At 40.2% G+C, this 24,416-nt stretch overlaps 2 protein-coding genes and 1 long non-coding RNA gene across 8 annotated transcripts in view; 2 read left to right on the top strand and 1 right to left on the bottom strand.

The window, feature by feature from the left end:
• Nucleotides 1–7,948, top strand: part of nbeal2 (neurobeachin-like 2) — a 40,123-nt gene extending 32,175 nt beyond the window's left edge. For all 6 annotated transcript variants that reach the window (XM_034697977.1, XM_034697974.1, XM_034697978.1 and 3 more), the window contains 15 exons: nt 1,581–1,721; nt 1,805–1,935; nt 2,048–2,157; nt 2,248–2,365; nt 2,509–2,606; nt 2,923–3,036; nt 3,129–3,215; nt 3,319–3,428; nt 3,776–3,948; nt 4,036–4,130; nt 4,259–4,375; nt 5,933–6,094; nt 6,198–6,346; nt 6,458–6,593; nt 6,808–7,948. In XM_034697977.1, the coding sequence (XP_034553868.1) occupies nt 1,581–1,721; nt 1,805–1,935; nt 2,048–2,157; nt 2,248–2,365; nt 2,509–2,606; nt 2,923–3,036; nt 3,129–3,215; nt 3,319–3,428; nt 3,776–3,948; nt 4,036–4,130; nt 4,259–4,375; nt 5,933–6,094; nt 6,198–6,346; nt 6,458–6,593; nt 6,808–6,912 (1,846 nt within the window). In that variant the 3' untranslated portion in view covers nt 6,913–7,948. The remainder of the gene's footprint in view (nt 1–1,580; nt 1,722–1,804; nt 1,936–2,047; nt 2,158–2,247; nt 2,366–2,508; nt 2,607–2,922; nt 3,037–3,128; nt 3,216–3,318; nt 3,429–3,775; nt 3,949–4,035; nt 4,131–4,258; nt 4,376–5,932; nt 6,095–6,197; nt 6,347–6,457; nt 6,594–6,807) is intronic.
• A 5,817-nt stretch (nt 7,949–13,765) lies between these two features.
• Nucleotides 13,766–15,070, bottom strand: LOC117823541. The gene is made up of 2 exons (XR_004633424.1): nt 14,839–15,070; nt 13,766–13,976 (listed from the first exon to the last, which is right to left on the bottom strand). It is a non-coding gene; the product is annotated as an uncharacterized LOC117823541 (long non-coding RNA).
• On the top strand, nt 13,907–23,980 carry nradd (neurotrophin receptor associated death domain). The gene is made up of 6 exons (XM_034698758.1): nt 13,907–14,359; nt 19,170–19,302; nt 19,479–19,832; nt 21,569–21,785; nt 21,891–22,033; nt 23,107–23,980. Exons 1-6 carry the CDS (start codon nt 14,321–14,323, stop codon nt 23,418–23,420), a joined length of 1,200 nt encoding a protein of 399 aa, XP_034554649.1. The 5' UTR covers nt 13,907–14,320; the 3' UTR covers nt 23,421–23,980.
• Nucleotides 23,981–24,416: the final 436 nt, after the last annotated feature.

Genomic DNA, 24,416 nt, shown 5'->3' with positions numbered 1-24,416 from the left:
TGTGACGTAAAGAGGCGGAGTTTGAGCCTCCTAGCCAACAGCTATGTGTTCCCGTCTGGGAGTCGAGTCAGTCATGTCCTTATTTGGGCAAAAACTCGTAATCTTAATATCTTCTGAACCATTGTGTTAGAAATAAATTCACCCCCCGTACAGTGTGTGCCGATAGAGAAAGAAGCCGTTTTTTGAGCCAGGCTGTAAACATGTTTATTAATGCTGTAAAGATCGTCTTTTTTTAATTGGTGTCTATGTGGTTTCCGGTGTTTCTGCAGCCAGCCTAAAGCGGATTCTCGATAAATTGCAGTTTATAACACTTCCACATGGGCTTCATAGTTTGAGACCGGAGGTTGCCGCTTGACAAGAATCAGTAGCGGATTTACCATACTCACAGAGTGGCCATTTTCCTCTGATATCATGCGAGGCATTGAAGCAAAATGCTATTGAAATGCTCTACCACTGTGTCCCAGGTTTTAAGTCATACAAATGTTCAGTTTCCAGAATCATGAGCCACTAAACTATTTATAATAAAAATCCAGAAGAGCATCTGAATATATAAAAAAAACCTAACACATTTGATAACCCATTAGTGCTAGTAAGACAAAGTTAACAATAGATAGCCTTATGGTAGCTGAAAAGTTAATTCATTGCTTGTGTAATGTTAGCAAGGAATTCAAGAATTACTCCACTGGATGTGAATACATTACTCCACTGGATGTGAGGCCAGATTTACCTCTGGTTAAGGTTGTTGTGTTTTTGGTCACTCATCAATCAAAAAGCAGTGAAGAAATACATTTTTTTTATCAATCAATCAATCAATCAATCAATCAATCAATCAATCAATCAATCAATCAATCAATCAATCAATCAATCAATCAATCAGACTTTATTTATAAAGCACTTTTCATACAATGACATTGTAACACAAAGTGCTGTACATAAAACAACCTTAAATAGATCAAATTAAGAAAAAGATCCCACCCCGAGCCCTGACCCCAAAACCACCGCTATCCTAAGGTTAAGAACACAATATATGCAACAACAGTAATAAAAACAATAAAAATAAAATAGTTAAATAAAAAAAAAAGAAGTTGCTGAACAAACGCTCTCATGATTTCTTAATGAGGAAACACTGGAGGTAAAATAAGATGTTAAAACTCAACACAGGAAATTAAAATCACCAAAATAAAATACATTTCTAAGATAATAAAACACTAAAATATTAAACCATTAAAAGAACATAAGATGCTATACTTTAAATAAATAAATAAGTACAAGAATGAATAAAGTAGAATAAGAGTGACTAAAATTTGAACTAGATAATAAATAAATAAATAAATATATAAAACTGTTAAGAATAAAACTCAGTTAAAAGCGAGACTTGAGTTTGCTTTTAAAAATATTTATGCTCTGTGCAGCCCTCAGATCTTCAATTTACTTGAAATATAAAAAGATTTCTTCTATGTGAAAACTGTGACTGGCCATTTCTCATATGTTCTAGGTTTTAAGACTGCATTGATATCTGCCTATGAAAAAAAAAAACTGCAGTGTTTTAACCAATGAACACTTCTTCTCTTTGTTACTAGGTACGAAAGCTTTGAGGACCCAACAGGCACCATCGACAAATTCCACTATGGCACACACTACTCTAATGCAGCAGGAGTCATGCACTACATGATCCGCATGGAGCCCTTCACGACCCTGCATATCCAGCTGCAGAGTGGCAGGTGGGAACGCTGACTAGTGCTGGATATCTGATCAATTTCCTGTTTTCTGTGATTTAATATTGGAGCCTCCTGTGGTTGTTTAGGTTCGACTGTGCAGACAGACAGTTTCACTCTGTGGCAGCCGCCTGGCAGGCTCGCATGGAGAGTCCGGCCGATGTCAAAGAACTCATACCAGAGTTTTTTTACTTCCCAGAGTTCCTGCAGAACATTAATGGTGAGGGAGATTTACTTTTTTGACAGCTTTGGATTAAAATGTTATAATTGTAGAGTTGCTTGAGTACAAATATTCTCTAATCAGAAACGCACTACTGTTGCTGCTGTTGTAGGCTTCGACTTGGGGCAGTTGCAGATGTCTCAGGAGCTGGTGACAGATGTTCTTCTGCCTCGTTGGGCCACATCAAGAGAAGACTTCATCAGGAAACACAGGAAGGCCTTGGTAAATCCACAAAAATAGATATTAAATCTTGCAAATATTTTTCGCAGTATTGAGCTCCTCAAGATTAAAAACAAAACATCTAAACTCTAGGAATGTGAGCATGTGTCCAGTCACCTCCACGAGTGGATCGACCTGATCTTTGGATGCAAGCAGAGAGGAGAGGAGGCAGTGAACGCCCTGAACGTCTTCTACTACTGCACATATGAGGGTAAGACATAAGTCAATACCCTTTTACATGATATGGATGCATCCAGGTCATTTTAAGTGTTCTCTTCTGCTCCTCATGTCCCATTGATTCTTGTGTGTTCTTTATTTAGACTCACTCACTTGTCTTGTTTGGCTTCTCTGTAGGTGCGGTTGATTTGGATGCAATCGTCAATGAGACGGAGCGGAAAGCCCTGGAGGGAATCATCAGCAACTTTGGTCAGACTCCCTGTCAGCTCCTCAAGGTATAACTCCTGAATCCAATATCAGCTTCTTCTTCTTCTTATTGATATTCTCTTTGAATTTATGGATGTTATCAAACATACATCAGCACAAAACCAGTGAATGATGAGGCAGCATCACAGGGTCATTCACTGGATACCTCCACAAGTTTGTCAATGGGGCTTACATTTTTTGCCCATTTGATCCAGAAGGTTACACAAATGTCAATAACTATATTGACTGACCTTCAAGGGGACCTTTAGGAAGTTACAAGCACAAAATCACAGATACTTTTAAAGCCTTGATTATCAACATTCTGTTTTTGCTCTGTGCCACCAGGAACCTCATCCTCCTCGTATGACAGCTGCGAACGCAACAAGGCGGCTGGTCCGTCTAGACACAGTGCCCCCAAATATCTTTGAGCAGCTCTCAAAACTCCGGCCATTCAAGGAGGTGGGTTAAAAATCACCTTTAATCTCTGTCATGACTTCATTATTCCTCTTTCTTCTTATTGTGTCACATCTCTGTGTATGTGTGTACCTTAGGTTGTAAGCGATGGCCTCTCTCTGGTCCAGGCAGTGGTACCAAAGAACCAAAACCGCCCCTTCATCATCCAGGGCTCAGATATGCTGGTATGTTTCCTTACATACGAAACTCCCTAGAGAGCAATCCGGCTTTATTCTAAACAGTTAAGGTCAGAGCTTTTTTTTATTGTAGTAACGTTTCTCTCTTCAGGTAACTGTGAGCTCAAATGGGATGATAGGGACACATAGCTGGCTACCGTACGACAAAAACATCGCCAACTACTTCACCTTCACCAAGGACCCCACAGTCTCAAACCCTAAGTGAGTGCCTTCAGAAAACAAACTTGTGTGATACGTATTTCAACCATAAGATACATAAAACTGTCCTGACAGCTTGATGCAAGCATAACATCTGTCTTACTATCCTTCTGTAAGGCTTCAAAGTCTGTTTAATTAAACAAATTTTATTTGAATGGATTTTATTCTAAACTGAACCCTGACGTAGTTCATGGATCCCATAAACAGATTAAATCAAGATTAGAACCATTGGAATGCTGCGTTTCAAGGAGGTTGTAATTTGCAGATGTCATGACGGTTTAATGTGCAGGTTTTAAATCTCTTCGCTCACTCTCTTCTTGTTTCAAACTTGGCTTTCATCTATCCAACAGGACGCAACGTTTCTTGAGAGGCCCTTTTGCTCAGGGGATGGAGATCAGCGCGCAGGTGCTGGTGGTATCCAACGATGGCAGACTGCTGTTCAGTGGAGGACACTGGGACTGCAGCCTGCGCGTCACCCAGCTGGGGAAGGGCAAGTTGGTGGGAAGGATCTGCAGACACATTGGTGAGCTCTTACTATTATGTGTTATATTTATATATGAAAATGTTCAATGATTCACTCTAAACATTTGTCTATTTCTGTCACATAAAGACATTGTTACCTGCTTGGCTCTGGATCTCTGTGGCATCTACCTCATCTCTGGTTCAAGGGACACATCCTGTATCGTGTGGCAGGTTCAACAGCAGGTAAACATTTCAGACCACCTCATCATCTACTAGACTCACCAACATGCTTATACATGTGAGCATGATTTGTTGAAGGTGCCATCAAAGTTGAAGAACCCACTGATCCTCTTTTTTTTTTTTACCCTCAGGGTGGCTTCTCCAGCTGCCTGTCTCCTCGACCCGTCCAGGTTCTCTGTGGACATGACCAAGAGGTCACCTGTGTGGCCATCAGCACTGAACTAGACATGGCTGTCTCAGGGTCAAAGGTTAGCCGCTAAGTGTAACACTATAGTTAGCCTTTGGTTTCCTTTAAACACCTTTAGCATGTAATAAATGACATGATGTGCAAATTCAGTGTGCGTAGGTCAAAAAGAAAAATACACAACTATGAAAAGATTTCAAAACGATGCAAACAGCCGGTACATTATAGACCCTGCATCCTGTAATGTTCTAGACATGTAACAACAGAATTAAGACACAAAGAACTTTATTAGATATGCTCATCTCTTCTGTCCATTCATGATGATTACTGCAGAAGTAGCCAAAAATATACATAAAGTATATTCATAAATATATTTATAAAAAATTAAAGAAAGAATATTATGTTTGGAGCTTTTTTCTGATTATGGATCAGTCTCAAATGAATAATTACACATCTTCATGGCCTAAAAAAGCAAATCAGATCCTCAGTATAAAGATTGATTATTTCTATAAAGTTTTAATGTCTGAAAGCACTGTTCAGTAGCTGTCAGACAAAGTGATACACAGAAAACTGACAAAACAGTCTTTGTTACACTTTTGACGGCAAAGACTCTCAATGAGTCATACTTTTGGCTGTTAAAAGAAGGAAGAATGAGAAATAAAATACACAACTTATGGGGTGCCAGTTTGTCTCAGATGTTGGAGGAGGCGCCCCATGTACAGAGGCTGTGGTCATTGTTGCACTGGCTGTTGGATTGATTCTCAGTTTAGTGTTTCTTTCCATTGTTCATCATGGAAGCCTAAAAATAATCTTAAAAATAAATACTCACACATCAATGGCTCTGTCCACAGGGGGCGTCAAAATTGATGCAAACTGACAGTTCATTACAGGAGCTCTAACTTGCTGCTTTGATAGATTAATTAAGTTGCCTTCTATCTCACCATCAATCCTAAGCCCAAGAATACTTGTCTGAAAAAAGACGGAAACAATACTCTACAATATTTTTTGAAGTTTAACTATCAGAAGACTTTTTATTTTATCTCCTTTACTGCTTGAGTTCTGGAGTTTTGTGCCAATATGAGGTTAAACTATATACAAACAGTATACTTGAAAATTCCACTTGGACGTTCTCCAGGCAAACTGTGATGTGGTTCATTAGCTGAGAGATTGTGATCCCCGCCAGCTACAGGAAACACCCACAGAACATACAGAGTTTATAAGCAGAAGACACAGATGTTTACATCTTATAGCCAGTGGCTGTTCTTGGCTGGCAAATCCAATGTAACAAAGTTATCCAAGGGCAAACCTCAGTCTTGGATGACTGTCGTTTAAACTATTTTTCATGTCCTCCTGAACAGTATTAGAATTAGAAAAGAGACATAAAACATAAAAATGTATTATGACTCGCTGCAGCTTAAGGAGCTTTAGATTGATCTATTTTAGCTGCCAGAACACATGAAAGGTTGCAAAATCAGCAATAAAACAGCTAGCTGTGAGTCCATATGGCTTTGGTTTGGACGCCCTGGTATGCATATTGAAAGAAAAAAAAGCGAGAGAGAGAACACTGCATCAAAAAAGTCTGGGTCCAACAGTGATTTAACTGCTTTCTCCTGTGTGTCAGGACGGGACTGTGATCGTGCACACTGTCCGACGAGGCCAGTTCCTGCGAACACTGCAACCGCCCAGTGAGAGCTGTGTGCCTGCACAGATCTCTGAGCTTCAGGTGGGCTTGGAGGGCCACATTGTCGTGCAGACATCACTGGTGGAACACGCCCACAGACAGGTACTTTCACTATAGTGCATAAACACACAGGTAAAAACAGAAGCTCCAACATATTTCACAGCATGTTTACTCCAAAGACCCAACTTCTGCTTCTTCCTTAAAGGGGAAGTACTCCATTCATGTTTACTCCGTGAATGGCTGTCTGCTGTCCTCTTCCATCTTGGAGGAGAAGGTGACTGCTCTCCACTTGGTGTCTGAGTACATCATCCTTGGAACAATGGAGGGCAGCCTCCACATCCGAGATTTATACAGGTAGAGAGACACATTAAACAAAGCTGGAAATGTACCTCCAGATTGCATCATGAATGCAACGCTTTGTTTAGAATTTTAGTTCCCTTAGTGTAACTTTTTTCCTGTTAACAGCTTGGATGCTCCAGTACCACCTCTGGCCCTAAAGGTTCCTGTGAGATGTGTGTCCGTCACCAAGGAGTTCAGCCACATCCTGGTTGGACTGGAGGATGGGAAGTTAATCGTAGTAGGGGCAGGAAAGCCAGCGGAGGTGAGAACTAAGAGACTGTGATCATAAGATGCGGGAGTGTGGTTGTGTTGCAGGTTTGTGGAGGAGGAGGGGGAGGAGGGGGGTTGGGGTGGTAATCATATGCTAAGTACTTGTTGCTAACCAGGTTTTTCAAATGATAATTGAGCAACTTTAGTCTAAGATCTCTCTTTTAGCCCTAAAGTGGAGATTAAGATGTTGTCTCTCTTGTTCTCAGGTTCAAACAGGACAATTCTCACGTCGCCTCTTCAGCACACGCCGCATCTCTCAGGTGTCTGCAGGTGAAACAGAATACAGTCCCCCTGAAAATCCTGGGAAATAAGATGAGTTAAGGTGGAGGGACTATGAGGATTCTGATACCTGCTCCACCAAGACGCTCACCAGACAAAACGTGGCCTTCCTTTCTTCCTTCCTTGACATGCTGGGAGACAAACTGTCCATCTCGGCCACTGATCTCTCTGAGAGAGGAACTATACACTGAGCACTTTCTTTATTCTTTAATGATCTGATATTTTATTGTGTATTTCAAATATAGATGTGTAATGTTTTTAATCAGCATCATTCCAAAGAGTGGCCTTGTTTTGTGGAGGGAGGAGAAGCTCAGTGTTTGAGGCTGTGAGCTCAAACAGTGAGTCATATTTCAGGGATGTGACTCATGAGACACTTTTATAAAAGTAACCCTGTGAACTCTGCCGACTCTGAGTTCAGTGCTGCTTTTCTTGTCAGAGGAACAGCTGTTGTCCCTGCGCTGTTGAATGTCCCAAAGTCATTGATTGGCGATGGCATCTTCTTAAAACTCCTGGACACTTGAAAACTACTGTAAATATTACTCGAGATTTCTATATTGCAATACTGTTGAATACCACAAGAGGGTTGACTTTGTAAAGAAAGACACAGGGGGTAAACTGATCACTAGTGAACCAATGTTGAACTGATTTGCTGATCCTTTCACCAGAAGTGCACCACAATCTCTAACTCTGCTATCTTTACCCTCTAAGCAAAACTGTTACAGTTAATGTTATGATTGCTCTGATAAGTCTGTCAAATGTATTCCCTTTGTTCTATAATCATGGAGCCTTCAGATGCCTTACACACAGGGGAGGAAAAGTCTTTTAAAAAATGCCCTCACTCTGTTCATCACATGACTATATCTCTCTTTTATTTGGTCTGAAAAGTGCCTTTTTCAGCTTGCATCTTGAGCCATGTATAAACACTGAATTCCAATCATGTATTTCTACGTAAGATCACAGTGTGTCACGTTTTATTCGATTTTAAACAGACTCTACTGCTCTAAAACGACTCAGAAGTGGAAAAGATGTTGTCAGTGAACTCAGTAAAACTGCTGGCTGGATGCTTTTTTTCTGGTGTTTTACTGTTCGTTCTTCTTGTGTATACGATGAGCTGAAAACATCTGATGACTGTGAGACACGTGAGCCGAGGGTCTGTGAGTGAGCTTCAGAGGAATTCACTTCCTGCCTGTTTCTTTTTACTGTGGTTAGAACAAAGCAGTTGTTATGCAGTGTCATGACAGGAGAGAAAGAGACAAAGGGAGTTATTTGGATGAGTGCAATACCCATAACGCGGTGCACACATATAAATTCCTGTGTCTTTGTAGATGATACTTGCAATAACCTATTGTACAATGACGTATAAAAGAGACTGCTGAAATGTCTGATCAGTTGATCTACTTTCCATTTAAGGAACAGAAATTCTGCAAATCAGACCATTCATATCTCATGATGACAACATGGTTTGCTAATTATTTAAACCTTACGTTTTAACCCTCCTGTTATGTTAGGGGTCAAATTGACCCTTTTTAAAGTCTATTTTAGGCAATATATGTCTTCCAAACCAGCTAAATGCAGCATAAAAATCTGGGCAAATAAAATAAAATATTAATATTATTAAATAAAATAAACAAAAATCTATGTCATCTAAAACTATTGTATTTATATTTAGGGCTTTCCAATGTACATTAAAAAAGTTTAATATTAATTTGAATAAAAAACGAGTGAGTTATCCTCACTGAACCATGATCTGTGAGAATAAGAGAACACCACATGTACTAATTCTTGATTTAAATGGTTAGTAATGGAGTTAAAATTAGATTTAAAAAAATGTGTATGGGATTTTTTGGGTTCTGACACTTTTTGGATTATTGAATATGCCCCGGCTCAAATTGACCCAGGAACATTATCGCTGTTCCAGAGAAACAAACATAACAGGAGGATTAATGAGAATACTGCATCTAACATATCAAATGTTGAAACTGATTTGTTTTTAAATGAAAAAGATATGCTCAGTTCAAATTTGATATCAGCTACATGTCTCAAAAAAGTTAGAACAGGGAAAAAAAAATGCTGAAAAGATTGTGCCATAAAACACCTCTCACATCTCATTGGATTCATTTGCAACAGGTTAGTAACATGACTGGGTTTAAAAAGGACACTCCAGAGAGGCTGAGTATCTCCAAAGTAAGGATTGGAAGAGGTTCACTCCACTCCATGAGAGACTGTGGAGCAAATATTTCAACAATTTCAGAATCATGGTCCACTGCGTAAAATCGCAAAGAATGGTAATTTAATCATCTACAGTACATAATGTCATTAACAGATTCTTAGAATCCAGAGAAATCTCTGTACAGGGAGGACAGTGTTACGACTTATTTTTGAATTGGGGTTGTAAATCATATGACTGTAAGAAAAGGTCATTTTGAGAATGTAAAGAATGGTTTGCAGATCTAGCATGCACACTATAACAATGTATTGTGCATGATGACTGATACCACTGCTATGCTTTATGTTAAGACTCTGAGCCTTTAGTTTAACTCATGGAGCTCAAAACAGACACCTTGTTTAAGAATAGTGCCACAATCTGGGTCCGGCTTTAAGTCAATGTGTATATATTTTGTTGTCTATTTTTTATTGTGTTGATGCCCTAATTTGGATAAAGATAGAGAAAAAAAGCCTTAGACCGAGGCCAGCAGTGATTCCAATTTGGACTTGATTCTTTTTCCTTAATCACTTGATAACCTTTGTTTCCCTTTTAACATTTTAAAAATAGAAGCCGCCTCCCTCATCCCTTATACCTTAAAGCGGTGTGTAACAGACCAAAATTCATAGTGATGCCTCTTTCAGACCTTAAAAAATAAACAAGACTTTCAGCAACAACACTGACAATTTCTGTATTGTGACTTTAGGTGCCCATGACTACTCCAAGAGGGTAGGTGTCAGACCAGATGATTAACAGCCCACTGAAAAAAAACATGTTTTATTTTAAACTGCAAAGATTTTAAGTGAAACTGTTAAAAGATGAGATTTTTTTTGTCCAACATATTATTTACACTTGTGCTGGACAAGATATGCCAGGAGATATGAGGTGTCACTTTGTCCACAGGGGGCCTCTAAATATACACAAACAGAAAGTTCTTCACATGAGTTTTAAACATAACTCTGAATATTGTGATTTTGTTCCTGTCTCCTCTCCAACACTTTGTTTCTGAAGTTGCTGTAATTGTCTTTATCCTCTCTTGAAATTGTCCTAAAATGGCCATTAGTAATGACTGCACAGATGGATTTAAGAGAGTCCTCCTCCCTGTGAACCACAGTCTGGATCCTGAGGATGATCCTCCATTACAGAAAATTGAGCTCTGATACTTGTGTGTGAACCACAGCAGGAAGGAAACTGATCCGCTGCCATAATGCAGATCTTCCAGCTCCTCTACTGTAATCCCAGCCTCGCATGTGTCTGTGATGTTAACCCTTTTGGAGTTGAAAAGGTCACAGTGTGCGACAGCATGTTTAACATGAAGAGGAGACTTTGATCTCCTGGTGGGCCCAACATCCTGTCGGCCTCCCCATAAACACCTCCAGGGGAACAATTCAGAGGGGTGAGGTGGGTGATAAAACTGACCTGCAGACCCCTGGTCAAACAGAAACCACAGGACAGTGAATAAGGGAAGTGGAGAAGGAGGGTGAGGAGGGATGCAGTCGCTCTGATGTGGCTCCTCTGACAATGGTGGGAGGGGTCGACACCTCGCTCTCGTTTATTGGCAGTCTCTCCCTCTGACCTCTCAGGACCTGAGGCCAGGCCGAGGGGATGGCTACTATGAAACGCTGCAATTTTAGTGTTGTTCAAGTTGTTCCTGCCAAGAACCACAACAACCCTCAAACAGGCCTCTGTCAACGGCTGCAGGCCTCACACACATCACTTCTTCTCTCCCCCTCTGGTCCCTGGTTAATTTCTCTGGCCTTTGTGGAGGACTCATGTTTTCTTTGTTTTTTAGCTGTCTGAGCATTCCCACCCATGTTTACCACGCAGGAGAACAACCCTCGGATAGAGTCTTTGCCCTTGGAGCAAGATTATGATGAAGATAAGGACAATATAAGGGAAAACACAGAGACTAATTTTTCATCTGGTTGCTGTTAGAATTAAATCTATTTTTCATTTGATGTTTGCTGCATAGAACATTTCCCCCCTTCAATGAGTTTTTAACAGTGAAGACTTTTGGAAAAAAGGGGTGTGGGGGTGGGGTTCTAGTGTGATAAGATTACAATAACTTGTTTACAATTCAAATTGAAGGACCAATTTTAATTTAGGATTCATTGAGCATCCACATCAAGACAAATTGATGGACTGGATTAAAGTGAATGGAACTAAAAGTATTAAAGACAGTTTTTAAGACACATTTTAATAATGCTTAAAAATACTTAAAAATAGAGATTTCTGCTGTGCATTTCAGGAAATATTTTTTTAAATGATTAAAATAGGAATATACATAAAATTAAATAAACATGATCTCACCATAAACATGGAGAAACATTTTTATTCAGTTTCTTTTAAAGGGTGTAGTTGCAAACATTACAACATACACACAATCACTTAACTTTGAAGTGTTAACTTTGAAATGTTTACAGTGTGGGTAACACTCTGGCCATGCATAATCTTTTTTTAAGGGAGTAAAGAAATAATTATTATCAAGCTGCGTTTTTGAAATCAGTCTCTAAGTTCTGTGAGAAACCATTCCTTTTATGTTAATTTTGGCGCCCCCTGTGGCCAAAACAGTCCCTGTCAATGGTTACCTTCACATGTGAAATAGTGTTTTTTTATTTTTTTTTATTTTGTGCTTTTAGTCTTTATTTGGCAGCCTTGATGGCCTTGTTTTCTACGGTCATTTAGAGGCATCAGTATTATTTTCAGCTTGTTTCATAACCAGCTGAAAACTCCACACAGGAGCTTTAATGTCAGACTTAAAAAAGGAGGATTCCTTGTGACTGAAATACGGCTTGCAGTTTTATCAGAGCAGGATCGCCCTCTGCCTCCTCTCATCTCTCTGCAGGCTTTGAAGTGTAAGTAGTATTGTGTCTGAGAGATCTCTCCATTTGTTTTCCTCTGAAGTCTGCAGGCCCCCTGCCATGCATTCACTACATTTACAAGGTGTGTCATTAAGCCTGTATTGGTTTTCTAATCTTTTGAATTGCTGAGATCAAACATGTCCTTCTTCCTCAGAGCTTCTTGTTTGATTCCCGTGCTCTCTTTTCTCTCTGATAACTGTTGATCACAGCTACATGGGACAGTCTCTGAAGGGCTGTAAAATGGAGCAATGTAACAGAGCTCAAATCTGAGTAGTCTTATCCCAGTATTCACATATTTATGTTAACAAGCACTTAGATAGTTTAAATAACAGCTCATCATATAAAGAAATTATCTCAGAAATTGTTTGGGCTCAAACAGGACACCTTAACCCTCCTGTTATGTTGCGGGTCAAATTTACCCTTTTTATAAGTTCAAAAATCAAAAATGTTAAAACTATGTTAAAACTATGAAACTTCTTGCTCTGTTTTGCTTAATCAACATAAACAACATAAAAATGAAAATAGCTCATTTCACACATTTGCCCCCCCCTGCATGTTTATATTACATAGATACTGGTTGTGGGTCAATTTGACCCTGCAGTCAAAGTGGAGGCTAAAAGGGGTCAAAAGTGTCAAATACTAATTGTTTCTTTGCAACTGTGTTCCTAAAAAACGAGTGAGTTATCCTCATTGAACCATGATCTGTGAGAATTAAAGAACACAATTGCACTAAATATTGATTTAAATGGTTAGTAATGGAGTTAAAAATGAGATTTTAAAAAGTTGCTCCAGGAACATTATTGCTGTCCCTGATAAACAAACATAACAGGAGGGTTAAGGTCCCTGAAATGCATACCGAGTTAAGTACTCAAATCTTTAGCACAACACATGTACAAGTGGAGAAATAATCAGACCAGGCATAGAAGGCATGCTTTCAAAATTTTCCATGATTAAATTGCAGAAGTATAAACATTAGAATATATTCAAATCACATAATAAGAATAAACAAACACATATGCATACATTACATTTGTTAAAGTTGTATTATAAACATTGACGCATTTATCTTTACATTTATGTGACAGCTGTGAAACATGGGGGTTGTTAAAATCACTTAATTCAATACTATTATAATGGACAATGATTATTTCTTTTATGCAGAACCCCAAACTGCAAATTAACTACAACATTAAAATTAAGAGTAAATACAGTAGGGTTAAAAGTACAATATCAAGTTTTACTTGAAATAAAATTGAGTAATTAAGTGCATTACAAATGTATGTAGGACTCAATACTTGACGAATATGCATTTGGTTACCACTGCAAGAGACACATATATCCAAAGTGTTAAGTACCTAAGAAATACATATATAAAGTCCAATAAATAAATATGGTCCTATTTTGATGGAGAAATTTCACATTCACGTTAAGTAACATACAACACTGACATATGCTCTATAACAAGTCGATGTTCTTAAAACTTAGTTAAATGTTAAGCTACAGTTGTGCTCATAAGTTACATACCCTGGCAGAATTTATGATTTCTTGGGTAGTTTTGTTCTCATTATGATATAAAAAGAGTAAACACAGTTGTTTGACAATAAATGACTTCACACAACCACTAACCATGAGTGAAAACCAAAGTTTTTCTCTTGTCATTAATATTCTCTGAAAAATGGGCAAAAAGAAATCACAAATTCTGCCAGGGTATGTAAACTTATGAGCACAACTGTACCTTACTTAAAGCAGGCTAGCAGCATGTTCAGTAAGTATGTTAGTAACTGCAAATTTGCGATTACATGTGAATCGATTCCAGTATTGTTAGTTTTTTATGCATAACATGAAAACATATTGAGGTGACAGGATCATTACATCGTAGGTCCGCGTCGCAGAGATGCAGCCAATCACAGAGCCCCTTTGTACGTTGAGGAGATGGGAGGAGAAAAGGCCAAGGAGAGCTCTCGGGCGCTTTTCCTGCCTCATCTGTTGCAACGCTGCAGGAGAGGTAGCAGTCCTGTTTGCATCCTGCAGGCTGAAACAGAAGAAACTTTGTGTCAACTTACACGGTATCAGCTGGGAATGCGTTCAGAGACGGAAATGCGGCTACGGAGCTGTAACTGGGACAACCTGTGGAGTACAAAGCCTGCTTTCTGAAGCCACTTTTTCATGCGTAAAAGCATCCGATTATACTGGACTGCGCTGAACTGAACTTACGCATCTGAACCAGCACGTTTCAGGAGAAGTTGATACTTTAGCGTCACATCTGGACGTCTAGGATTGGAAAGTTTGCAGGCGACTGAAAAACCTTTTACTAGAGATTTTAAGAGGCAGCATTCCGTGCACACGAAGTCAAGGGGGATTCTGGAGGCTGAAGACATGAGACTTTTGGGCATCTGCGCGCTTCTGCTGTTAAAAGTAAGCAACAGTTACTGACTATTTCTACAACAGATTTACTCTGAATCTTACTGCTCCAAACCCCGTCACTGTCTTATTCTCATAACAACACATCAATGCTATTGTAGACTTCACCCACTAAGTTAAATGTTGTCCCATTGTTCCCGGAGGAAATCTGAATTACACCACAGCCATATTTCATTAAAGCTGTGTCACATGGCTCCTATTGGTGAATATGAGTTGTCATTCCGTGGCTGGCAAATAACAATGGAAAGAGTGAGGAGGAGGCATCTGATTACATGTCATCCGGCCTTTCTCTATAAGCCTCCAAACTAAACAAAAGTAAAATCACACTCCATCTTATTCTGATTTCCTCCTCCTGTACTCACACAGGCTGCTGTTGACTTCACAGGTCACCAAACACTCTGTAAATATGAGACTGAGCATCAGACAAAAAACAAAACACAGGAGCAGACAGATTGCAACGATTAAGCACCTACAGTGGAATTAATGATGGATCTTATGGACAAATTATAGTATCAGGGGTGTTTGATAGCATACTATTAAACCAGGATGAGTCTGAAAAGAATGCCCCTGCCTTCTCAGATGCAGACAATAATTTGACACTCATCCACCTTCAAAAAGCCCATGGGGCTGGTAGTCCTGTCCAGACATGCCCATCAGACTCACTGCACTTTTGTAAGATCAAAGTGTTGAGATAAACTGAAGATCTTAAAAGATGTGTATCTCTTTCCTATAATCAGGGTGTTGTTATCAAAAGGATATCTAAGATGTTGTTTCTGATCTGCTTTGCAAGCACAAAGCCTTTAAGTTTGTCTGTTTAGTTAACTTAAAGGTTATTGTTTGAGCTCTCAAATGATTCTCTTGTGGCCCACTGGAAGATTTAGTGCACGTCTTACAGCATATGTGCACATCTTCTTCTGTCGAGTCATATTGTCTGTAGTTTACTGTAAAAGTTACCACATTTGTTGCTCACAGCAGTTCCTCGTGAGAAAAGTTGCCTAGCTTTCTGTGCTAGATATCCGGAGCAAAGCAATTATCATCAATTTCACCCAGTTTGTGGTTGTGTGTGTGTGTGTGTGTGTGTGTATGTGTATGTGTATGTGTGGGTGTGTGTGTGTGTGTGAGTCTGAGGGGGGTTCGTTTTTTCTTTTACCACAGCCATTTGAATTTCCATAAAGTACTTCTACATTTCTCTGGGGACGAACATTAGGATTAGCTAGAAATTTGAAACACTTCTCTACTCTTTGGTGCACTAGATTAATAGTTAAAGCTGTCTTGCTTGATTCAGGATTGTAGGTTTTGGAGAACTGTGTCTGAAAAAAGAGAAACCCACGTCCTTTAATTTGTCCCTTCTGTTGCCCTGCACACTGATGACAGTCATCAGAGGAGCAGGGATGTGCAGCTTTGACTACTTTCCCTCAGCTCAGGCTGACTCTGTTGAGAGGCCTCTGTCTGTTGCTGTCACAGGCAGCTTGTGAAGGCTCATGGGGTCATTGTCTTCACAGGGGAAAGAGGGTGAGAGCATCCTTTTGTGTGTTTATTTTCACACAGATTAGATTAACTGTGGAAACTCCAGACTATGTGCTTGAAATGGGGTCCCACTTCAAAAGGGCAGGGAAAATGTTTCAGGGAGAGAAAAAACTGAAATGGTGTGTGTGTGTGTGTGTGTGTGTGTGTGTGTGTGTGTGTGTGTGTGTGTGTGTGTGTGTGTGTGTGTGTGTGTGTGTGTGTGTGTGTGTGTGTGTGTGTGTGTGTGTGTGTGTGTGTGTGTGTGTGATCTCCGTTGACTGAGTAACTCCGGCAGCCGTGGAGTTGAGAGCCCCATTGAAAGCAGCGCTCCTCGGTGGTCCGTCTGTTCTCACTGGGGAATCCCTGCAGATAGCAGCTTCTTACCTTAATGGAAAAAGCAACTGCAACCCCCCTCGCCTTTAGACTTTCTGCCCCCAGGGCCACAGATAAGACTGGATCCCCTCTGGAGCACTGCATGCACAGAAAATTAAACTTTGCATGGAAACTGACCATGAGTAAAAAAAACATAACACTGTGACACCAGCAAATAGTTCAATTTAAAGGTATCACAACTGTTCACTGTAGTCTACCATAATAATTAGACAGAATAAAACTGAATAAATGCAAAGGATGTTGATTAATGCTCAATGAAGGTAGAGCTATAGACTGCTAATCTTGAGTCACATACCTAATGATGCAAATTAGATTTTTTTTAATATGTATATAATACATACTCAATATAAATGTCTCTTTTTCTCTTATGCAGCTGTTACAAAACTTAAGTATACAATTTTATGGACTTCTAGTTGTAAAGCATGCTGAAATTAGAGCAACATATTTCCACAATTTGCTCTGGAACACTTTCAAAAACATACATTTTTAAATAAAACTTTTAAAATCACATTTAAAGCAGAATTCATGAAATTTGTCATATTTTTTTAAAATGAAAAATATATTTAAGATGAGGTCATTGGTAAATGTTAAATGTAAATGTTAAATCTGGTTCTTTAATGTTAGATCAAAATGAGAAACGTTTAATGTATTGAATAATGCAACATACACGCAAATGTTTCTCAAGCCGCAAATATGTGAAATCTCAAGTTTTTAAATCTGTCTGTCTGTCTGTCTGTCTATCTATCTATCTATCTATCTATCTATCTATCTATCTATCTATCTATCTATCTATCTATCTATCTATCTATCTATCTATCTATCTATCTATCTATCTATCTATCTATCTATTTATCTATCTTGTATTTACAGCAGATAAAAGCAGTCATTCCCCTGCTAAGTGGATCACTGTTCACTCTTGTCTCCAGTGGGGGAAAAGCAGAAACATTTGATTGTACTCTGGGCACCAGTAGGTGGACTGCCAGGCTTTTATAGTTCCAAGTCTGAGCTAAGTTGGCCCTCCGTGCAGGTTTTACAGTAACACCAGCCCAGACTCACACCAGGCACTGTAAAACATCAGAAATCCAAGCTGGGGGTAAAAATAAAACAGACAGAGCCACTGTCACCAAATATTTATCAGAGTATAGATTTAGGGCTGGGAGAGGTTAGCGAGGGTTAGCAAAGAGGACTGATGAGAGCGACCAGGAAGTCTTTGTGCTGTGAGTTATTACACACCAGGCTCAGTCACAGTCTGCCAATGCCAAACATACTCCTGGTTCCCCGACTGCTGGATCCTACCACCCTGTCAGCTAAATACCTCTGATCTGGGATCTGTGGCTGCTCAGATATCATCAGACTCCTCTGTTGTCAACGCAGTAAAACTTGCTGTTGTTTTTGGATGGAGGCGAGCCTTGTTTCAAGGCCGTTGCTCCTGTAGTATCAGTCAGGGGCAGATCAGTGTTTTGGGACTGGAATGGTGTGGTGTGTTTTTATGGTGGGGAGGGACCCAATTAAGGCCCTTAATCTTTTTAAAAACATTTAAAGTATTCATTATTTATATTTCATTTTATAAACAGATGTTGGCCTGATTGAAGTGTCAAAATCAAACTTATGTTTACTGAAACAACATCCTCATCTCTAGGAATGAAAACTATTGACAACTTTTAATTCTCAAATCTGGCATTTAAAAAAAAACAAAAACAGAATCAAATAAGCCTGCTCTACAGGTTCACACATGCCTGTGTGTCTAGGCAGACTCCAGAGACAAAGAGAGACATCAGAGGCTTGTTTAGTTGTTACTTTTCCCCCTTGCAGGAGGTGAGTTGTTAGACATCTGTTTGCTCTTGTCAGCCCTCAGGCAGAGCGGCCCAATCTCCCTCTAAATGTGTGCATGTTTAAGATGCTGCGCTTCAGAGCCTGGAGAGGGGGAGTTGGTGAAATACTGACCTTCATAAACACACCTGCAGGGCTTAGCTCACTTCAAAGGGCCCCCTTCTCACCCAAACAGACACTTGCATGCTGGGCAGCGTTGGATGACTGACACCCTCGCCTGGGGCTGGAACCGTCTCTTTTATATCCCCAATCCTCCTGTTTCTGATGTCAAGAAATACACACACACACACACACACACACACACACACACACACACGCATACTGTATTCACACACACTGTCATTCATGGTGATTTGAAATGAGTAGGCAGCTGGAAGCTCTTTTTACTTCTTCCTTCCTCCTTCGCTGAGTGTTTTCCTTCACCCCTTTATGTCTTATTCTTTCCACCGGTCTAAAGCCATCTGATTAAATCCAGCCACTCCTGTCAGGCACTAACCCCACTGCACAAGCCGTCAGGAATGTCCGACCTATCCCCCGTGTCATGAGCAAAGCTGGGCTCTCTATTACCCACTTACAGATAAGGATTCAGAGAACTTTAAGGGTGAAAACAGAGGCAGATAAAAAGATAATAAAGGGCCATTTTCAGTTCACCCGGTTCTCTGCGTCTTCAAATTAGAAGGGTGGGATGTGTGTGATTTTCTTCCAACATGTGGCGTAAGGCAAAAAACATGCAACACAGAAAAACGTCAGCCTTTGTTCTCTTGTTTGACAACCAGTTTGGTTAAAAAGTAGGGGATACTTTTATTCAACATTTCATATTTTCTGTATTGTAGATACTTCTCTTCGACATGTGGATTTCTTCACCTTTTCTAAATGTTGCAGTTTTCACCATCTCAAAGGCTCATTGTTCGTAATGAGCCTCAGTTTAAACCAAAATCGACATGACTCTTGTCCTCAAGGTTTGCAATAAATCCTGTAACTGTTGCGTCAATACATAAACGGTTGATTTGAGGTGCCTTGTGTGAGACGGTTTTCTTTGTTTAATATAATTTTTGGTGTTGTTTATTTACCCTAGGTTACTTTTGGAGATGCCTGCGCCAGTGGGAAGTTCACTGAGTTGGGGCAGTGTTGCAGTCTGTGTCCTGCAGGCTTTGGAGTGGAGGTAGAGTGTGGGAAAGAGGATACCAAGTGCACGCCATGCCCAAAGGGTGAGCAATTATCATCTAATGTTACTCCAGAATGCAGAATATGGTTTACCTGACTTATCATTATCTCTGTCGCCTGATCAAGAGCTTATTCAGATGTAGACTCTCCTGCTGCTGCTACTGATATTTGTGAGAGAACGAAGAACTAGCACTGATGTTTTTCAAAATCTGTTTTCCAGGAACATTTTCCTCAACTGAAGACCTCAGCTCTTGCATTCCCTGTGCAAAATGCCCGCTGAGTGTCCCAACACTATCCTCTTGTTCTGCAACTGAAAACACCCAATGTGAATGTGACAATGGCTTCTTCTTTATGAGCCAATACGGTTTGTGTGCACCCTGTTCCAAGTGCACCAAAGGACAGGGTGTCATCCAGGAGTGTGGTCCCAAAGGAGACAGGCTGTGCCAGATTTGTGGTCCTGGAACGTTTTCTGAAGAGCATGTTGGAATCAAACCCTGCCAGACCTGCACCCAGTGCTCGGACAGTGAGGTGGAGATTAGAGCCTGTATGCCCAACACTGACACAATCTGCATGGGTGAGTTATACAAAAGAATGTTCTTTATAAATAAGGAGGAAATACATGAGGAAAGTCTGGAGGAATTTATCATCTCTCTTGGCTGCACTTTCCTCTTTTTAAGTCAAGGGTTTTCCTTGTTACACAGTTGATCAAAATGTAATGTGTAACCAGGGGCGGAGCTAGACTCTCAGTGCAAAGGGGGCAGAGCATCCTCAAGGGGCCCTTCTGATTGTCAAATTCACAACTGGGAAACAGCTGATATATTATATACCTATAGTGGTAAGATGTAGAAAAAGTGTGCAGTCCATTTGTAGGCTCCAAGGCGATTATTATTGATTTGCTTGTAAACGTTTGAATTATTAAGCAGTGGGCATACGTGGAGCAGGGTTGTGGTTTGCACGCCTAAGCTTAAAGCATTTCATGGGCCCATCTTTAAACATAAGATAAATAATCTTCAATGAGTTTTCAGGTGTGTTAGTGTGTATATGGATTTCTGGGGATTATTAACTTAACGACAACGGGAGGTTGCTTTAAATTGAAAATAGATGTATGTGTGTGTGTGTGTGTGTGTGTGTGTGTGTGTGTGTGTGTGTGTGTGTGTGTGTGTGTGTGTGTGAGCCGCACCCTCTGCCCCCGCAGTCACTCCGCTTATGTGTGTAACCCTCTGCTAGGGCCTACTGTTCTGTTTGTAAATCAAGTAAAACAAAAATATCTTAGGTGATTTCTAAAATACTAAACCATAAAGGATTTCAGGTTGTCCACAAAGATCCTGCTTTGGGCACTTCAACAAAAACTAATATGAACACATAAAGGACCGGCACTGTTTGTGTGGGTGACCTGGCCCTTCTTTATTGTGAATATGGGCACTTAACTTAATTAAAACTACTCCTTTTTTGGCTGTAACTCTTACAAGTGAAATGAAGTAGTCCTCAAATAATAAGTTTTTAAAGAAAATCCTAGTCCTCACTGTCTTAGCAAATTACATGACCCTTTTCTGAAGTGTGTAAACGTATTTGTCTGTTGCTTGGGATGCCAGTACAGAACATAGAAGTTGGAAAGGAATCAAAGACAGGCCTATTCACTCTTTTACTGGAAAATCCTTTACAATAGGAAAAATATAGAATAGTGTGAGCCTCATCTGTTAAAGATCGACTGCAGGGTATAGCAGCTATAGTAAAAGATAAAAGAATGAGCTAACGGGAGGCAGGCGGCAAGTGGGAGAGTCTATGAGAATACTAGGACATGTGGTCAACACCTGCATCCACACCTCATCTGAACACTCTGTAACACTGAGCTGGGAAACATGAGCATTAGTTAAAAAAGAGCTCACTTAAGTGCTGTAATCCAACTGCTATGAGCCTGACAGGTCTTTAGGTTAACTGCCCCCAAGAACCTGAAGGCTGAGCCAGGCTGTTGACCCTAACATCCAGTCCCACTCGCTCTCCAGGAGTAAGGTCATCTGTACACACTCTTGGTCCATATGTCGTAACCCTTGACCCCAGAGAGGTCATCACAATACCTTGTAGTGTTTGATCCTAAAATAGACAGACCACAAGAGGCAAAATGAGGCTGGAAACAGGGGCAATGAAATGTTTGAAAACCCCAGGGGAGCGGGATGACTGAGGGTATCATTACAGCAGGCGTGCAGGCTTCTGTGGGATTATTTCTGGCTCTGATTTATGCAGCTCAGATGTGTTTCTGATGTGCAGATGCGATGACTCCTGACATGTTTATCCCCTTTTTGATCACTATAGATAAGAAGCTCCACATTCTGTCTCGTCCTGCTCTGGATGGGGTTGATGGGACTCGGGATACTCCTAGCTGGCCCGGTGTGGAGGGGGAAACCAGTCCTTCTCCTGGAACACCCAAGTTTACTCCGCAGGACGAGGGAGGCAGCAACAACATCTTGGCATATGTGTCTGTTCTGGCCGCTGTAGTGCTGGGCCTGCTCGTCTATGTGGCTTACAAATGGTGACTTTCCACTTTACCCCTTTTTCCTTATATAAATGTAATAATGACATTAAGATTTTCCCTGTGGTTAGCTTAACTGACATTGTTTTTCCGTGCTCGTCTCAGCTGGAGATCATGTAAACAGAAGAAGGCTCTCTCTAAGGCCCGTGCGGCTGAGTTGGGAGCGTCCCCAGAGGGAGAAAAGCTCCAAAGTGACAGCGGTGTTTTTCTGGACTCTCACAGCCTGCAGGACAACCAGCCCAGCAAAGGTGTGGTAGATTTAGGCGCTTTGAAGCTAACCTGAAAGTTTAAAAGGCTGCACGAAACGTTTTTGTTTTATTAAATCTTTATTTAAACAGGTTTGTCTCACTGAGATCAAGGATCTCTTTTATGAGAGGAGGCCCGGCCATAAATAGCAGCAGCACAGAGTTACAACATTAAAGTAATGCTGAGAGACTTTGCTCACCATTCATAGTTACAGCTTACTTCTACAACTTTAACAATTATGCTTAGCAAATTTAAGATGATTTTGGAGCCCTTTGAAATAAAGGATCACATTAGAAAAGGGGAATTTATTTTATGAACCAGAACTAATCCTCTTGGCCTCTGTTAGCTAAAAGTTTCCATACAAGTCTATGACCACTAGCAGTGCTGCATCGAAGCGGTTTTCTGAGAGTTCCTCAATTGTTTTTGCATCTTATGCATACATTTAAGACACACATTGATGTGCTTTCTGGCCTCCAGGTTTCATGTTTAAATGTTTTTGATCGAGGTAGCAATAATAAAACATTCAATGTTACAGATATTTTCACTCCAAAGGAGGCCATTAATGTTATATTGTAATTAGTTTAGTTTGTTTTTTCAATATATTGAAGAAGGGGAACCCAAGTCTTGCCATATTGCCCTAGATTATTTGAAAGTGAGAGCCGAATTTTCTCCATAGGCCTCCAGGTTTCAGGCTAATGGTTTGACAGTCGGTACAGTAATGCACCAAAAATGTAACAATGAACCATAAAAGGCAATGAAGAGAAAGACTCATTGTTAATTTTCTCGGATGTATGATTTGGAAATAAACAAAACACCCACTGAAGACAGTAATTGTTGAAAGAAAAAAAAACTTTAAGCCCCTGATTTTCCTCCATAAACAACATGTCAGTTTTCTCATTTCTAGCCAATAAACATTTCTAAGAAACAGACCTCTCATGAGACCTTTGTTATTAGGAACCCATGTATTAGTTGGATAATGATAAATCATCATATCACTGTTATCGTTCAAAATACAGTTTTTTTTTTCACAAGTTGAAGTGGTTCAATAGTTGAGTAATTTTATTGGTTTCAACAGGCACTAAGAGGGACAGCAAGCAGGACAATCGTCTGTACGTCAACCTCCCCCCTCACAGACAGGAAGAGGTGGAGCGCCTCCTGCAGGAGGGAGGGGGTCGTGGGTGGAGGCAGCTGGGTGCAGTACTGGGTTACGAGCCTGAACAGCTGGACCTGTTTGGGCGTGGAGAGGCCCCTGCTCACACGCTCCTCTCTAACTGGGCCCAGAAAGAAGGCTCCACTCTGGGACTGCTGTGTTCTGCATTGGCCCGCATTGAGAGGCCTGATGTGGTTACTAGTCTTAACTGCCCCACACAGGGTGTTTCTGTGGTCTGACAGCACCTGTGACACACTCATGACTCTAAAAGACTCAAGAGAAGAACTTACATCAAGATGACAAGGGAGGCACTCTGAAATCAACCCCTCTGCCATTGATGCTTCTGATTGCTTTGTTGGACACTTATGATTCAGCTTTTACCAAGTGAACAAAATATCCTTGTAAAGTTTTCCTCTGCTCAAGTTACAAATCATCATTCATTTTTAATGGATTCATCTGCAGAAAAAGATCACCTGGGGTGTTACGCCTCAGTACCTTGCTCAATGAACACTGCAGAAACCTGGAGAGATTGTGACCCACAGTGACTCCACACACTTTACAAAAAGGACAAAGCTGTTTACATGTATGCATATCCTGATTATTACAGTGAGTATACTCAATGTGTGCCAGGAAATAGGAGAATAATGTGTTTACATGTGCTTCACAAGTGTAACTATCCTAAAACCACTGTTTACATTATTAGGCAGTAATCAGATGTTGCACCCCCTCCACTTCCCCCCCAAAAAGAAGTCAAGGTTACAAACTATTGTAAACAAAAATGAACGATTATGATCATCAAGTTTCTAGTCTGGCCAGCCTTATTTTATGGATCACAGTTTGAGCAACCACTTCCATTTGTGGTATTGCAGCTGATTTTTGCCAAAATGAGATTGTTTCTTCCAATAACAATGTTGTCTAACATGACATGACTTTCCCTGCTATGTACAATTTCCATGCACATGTGCATGACTAGAAAGCAAGGAAACTCCAGGAAAATGACTTAAGGATTTACACAACCAGTTGATCAGATTTCTCATGTAGAAATTGAAGGTTGGATCACCTTAACAATCTGAGCACTGCCTTCAGTCGATTTTCTCTTGATGAAAAACACAAAAACACTCTATTTTTTACCCCATCTATTTCTGCCACAGTCACAGACAAGGGATTCTTTTACATTAAGAATATATTATGCCACAGCAATGCTCTCATTTTCGGGTAAAACAAAATAAATCTCC

Source organism: Notolabrus celidotus, chromosome 12 (assembly GCF_009762535.1).
Source record: "Notolabrus celidotus isolate fNotCel1 chromosome 12, fNotCel1.pri, whole genome shotgun sequence".
NCBI lineage: Eukaryota > Metazoa > Chordata > Actinopteri > Labriformes > Labridae > Notolabrus > Notolabrus celidotus.
This window is presented reverse-complemented; position numbering and strand designations above follow the sequence as displayed.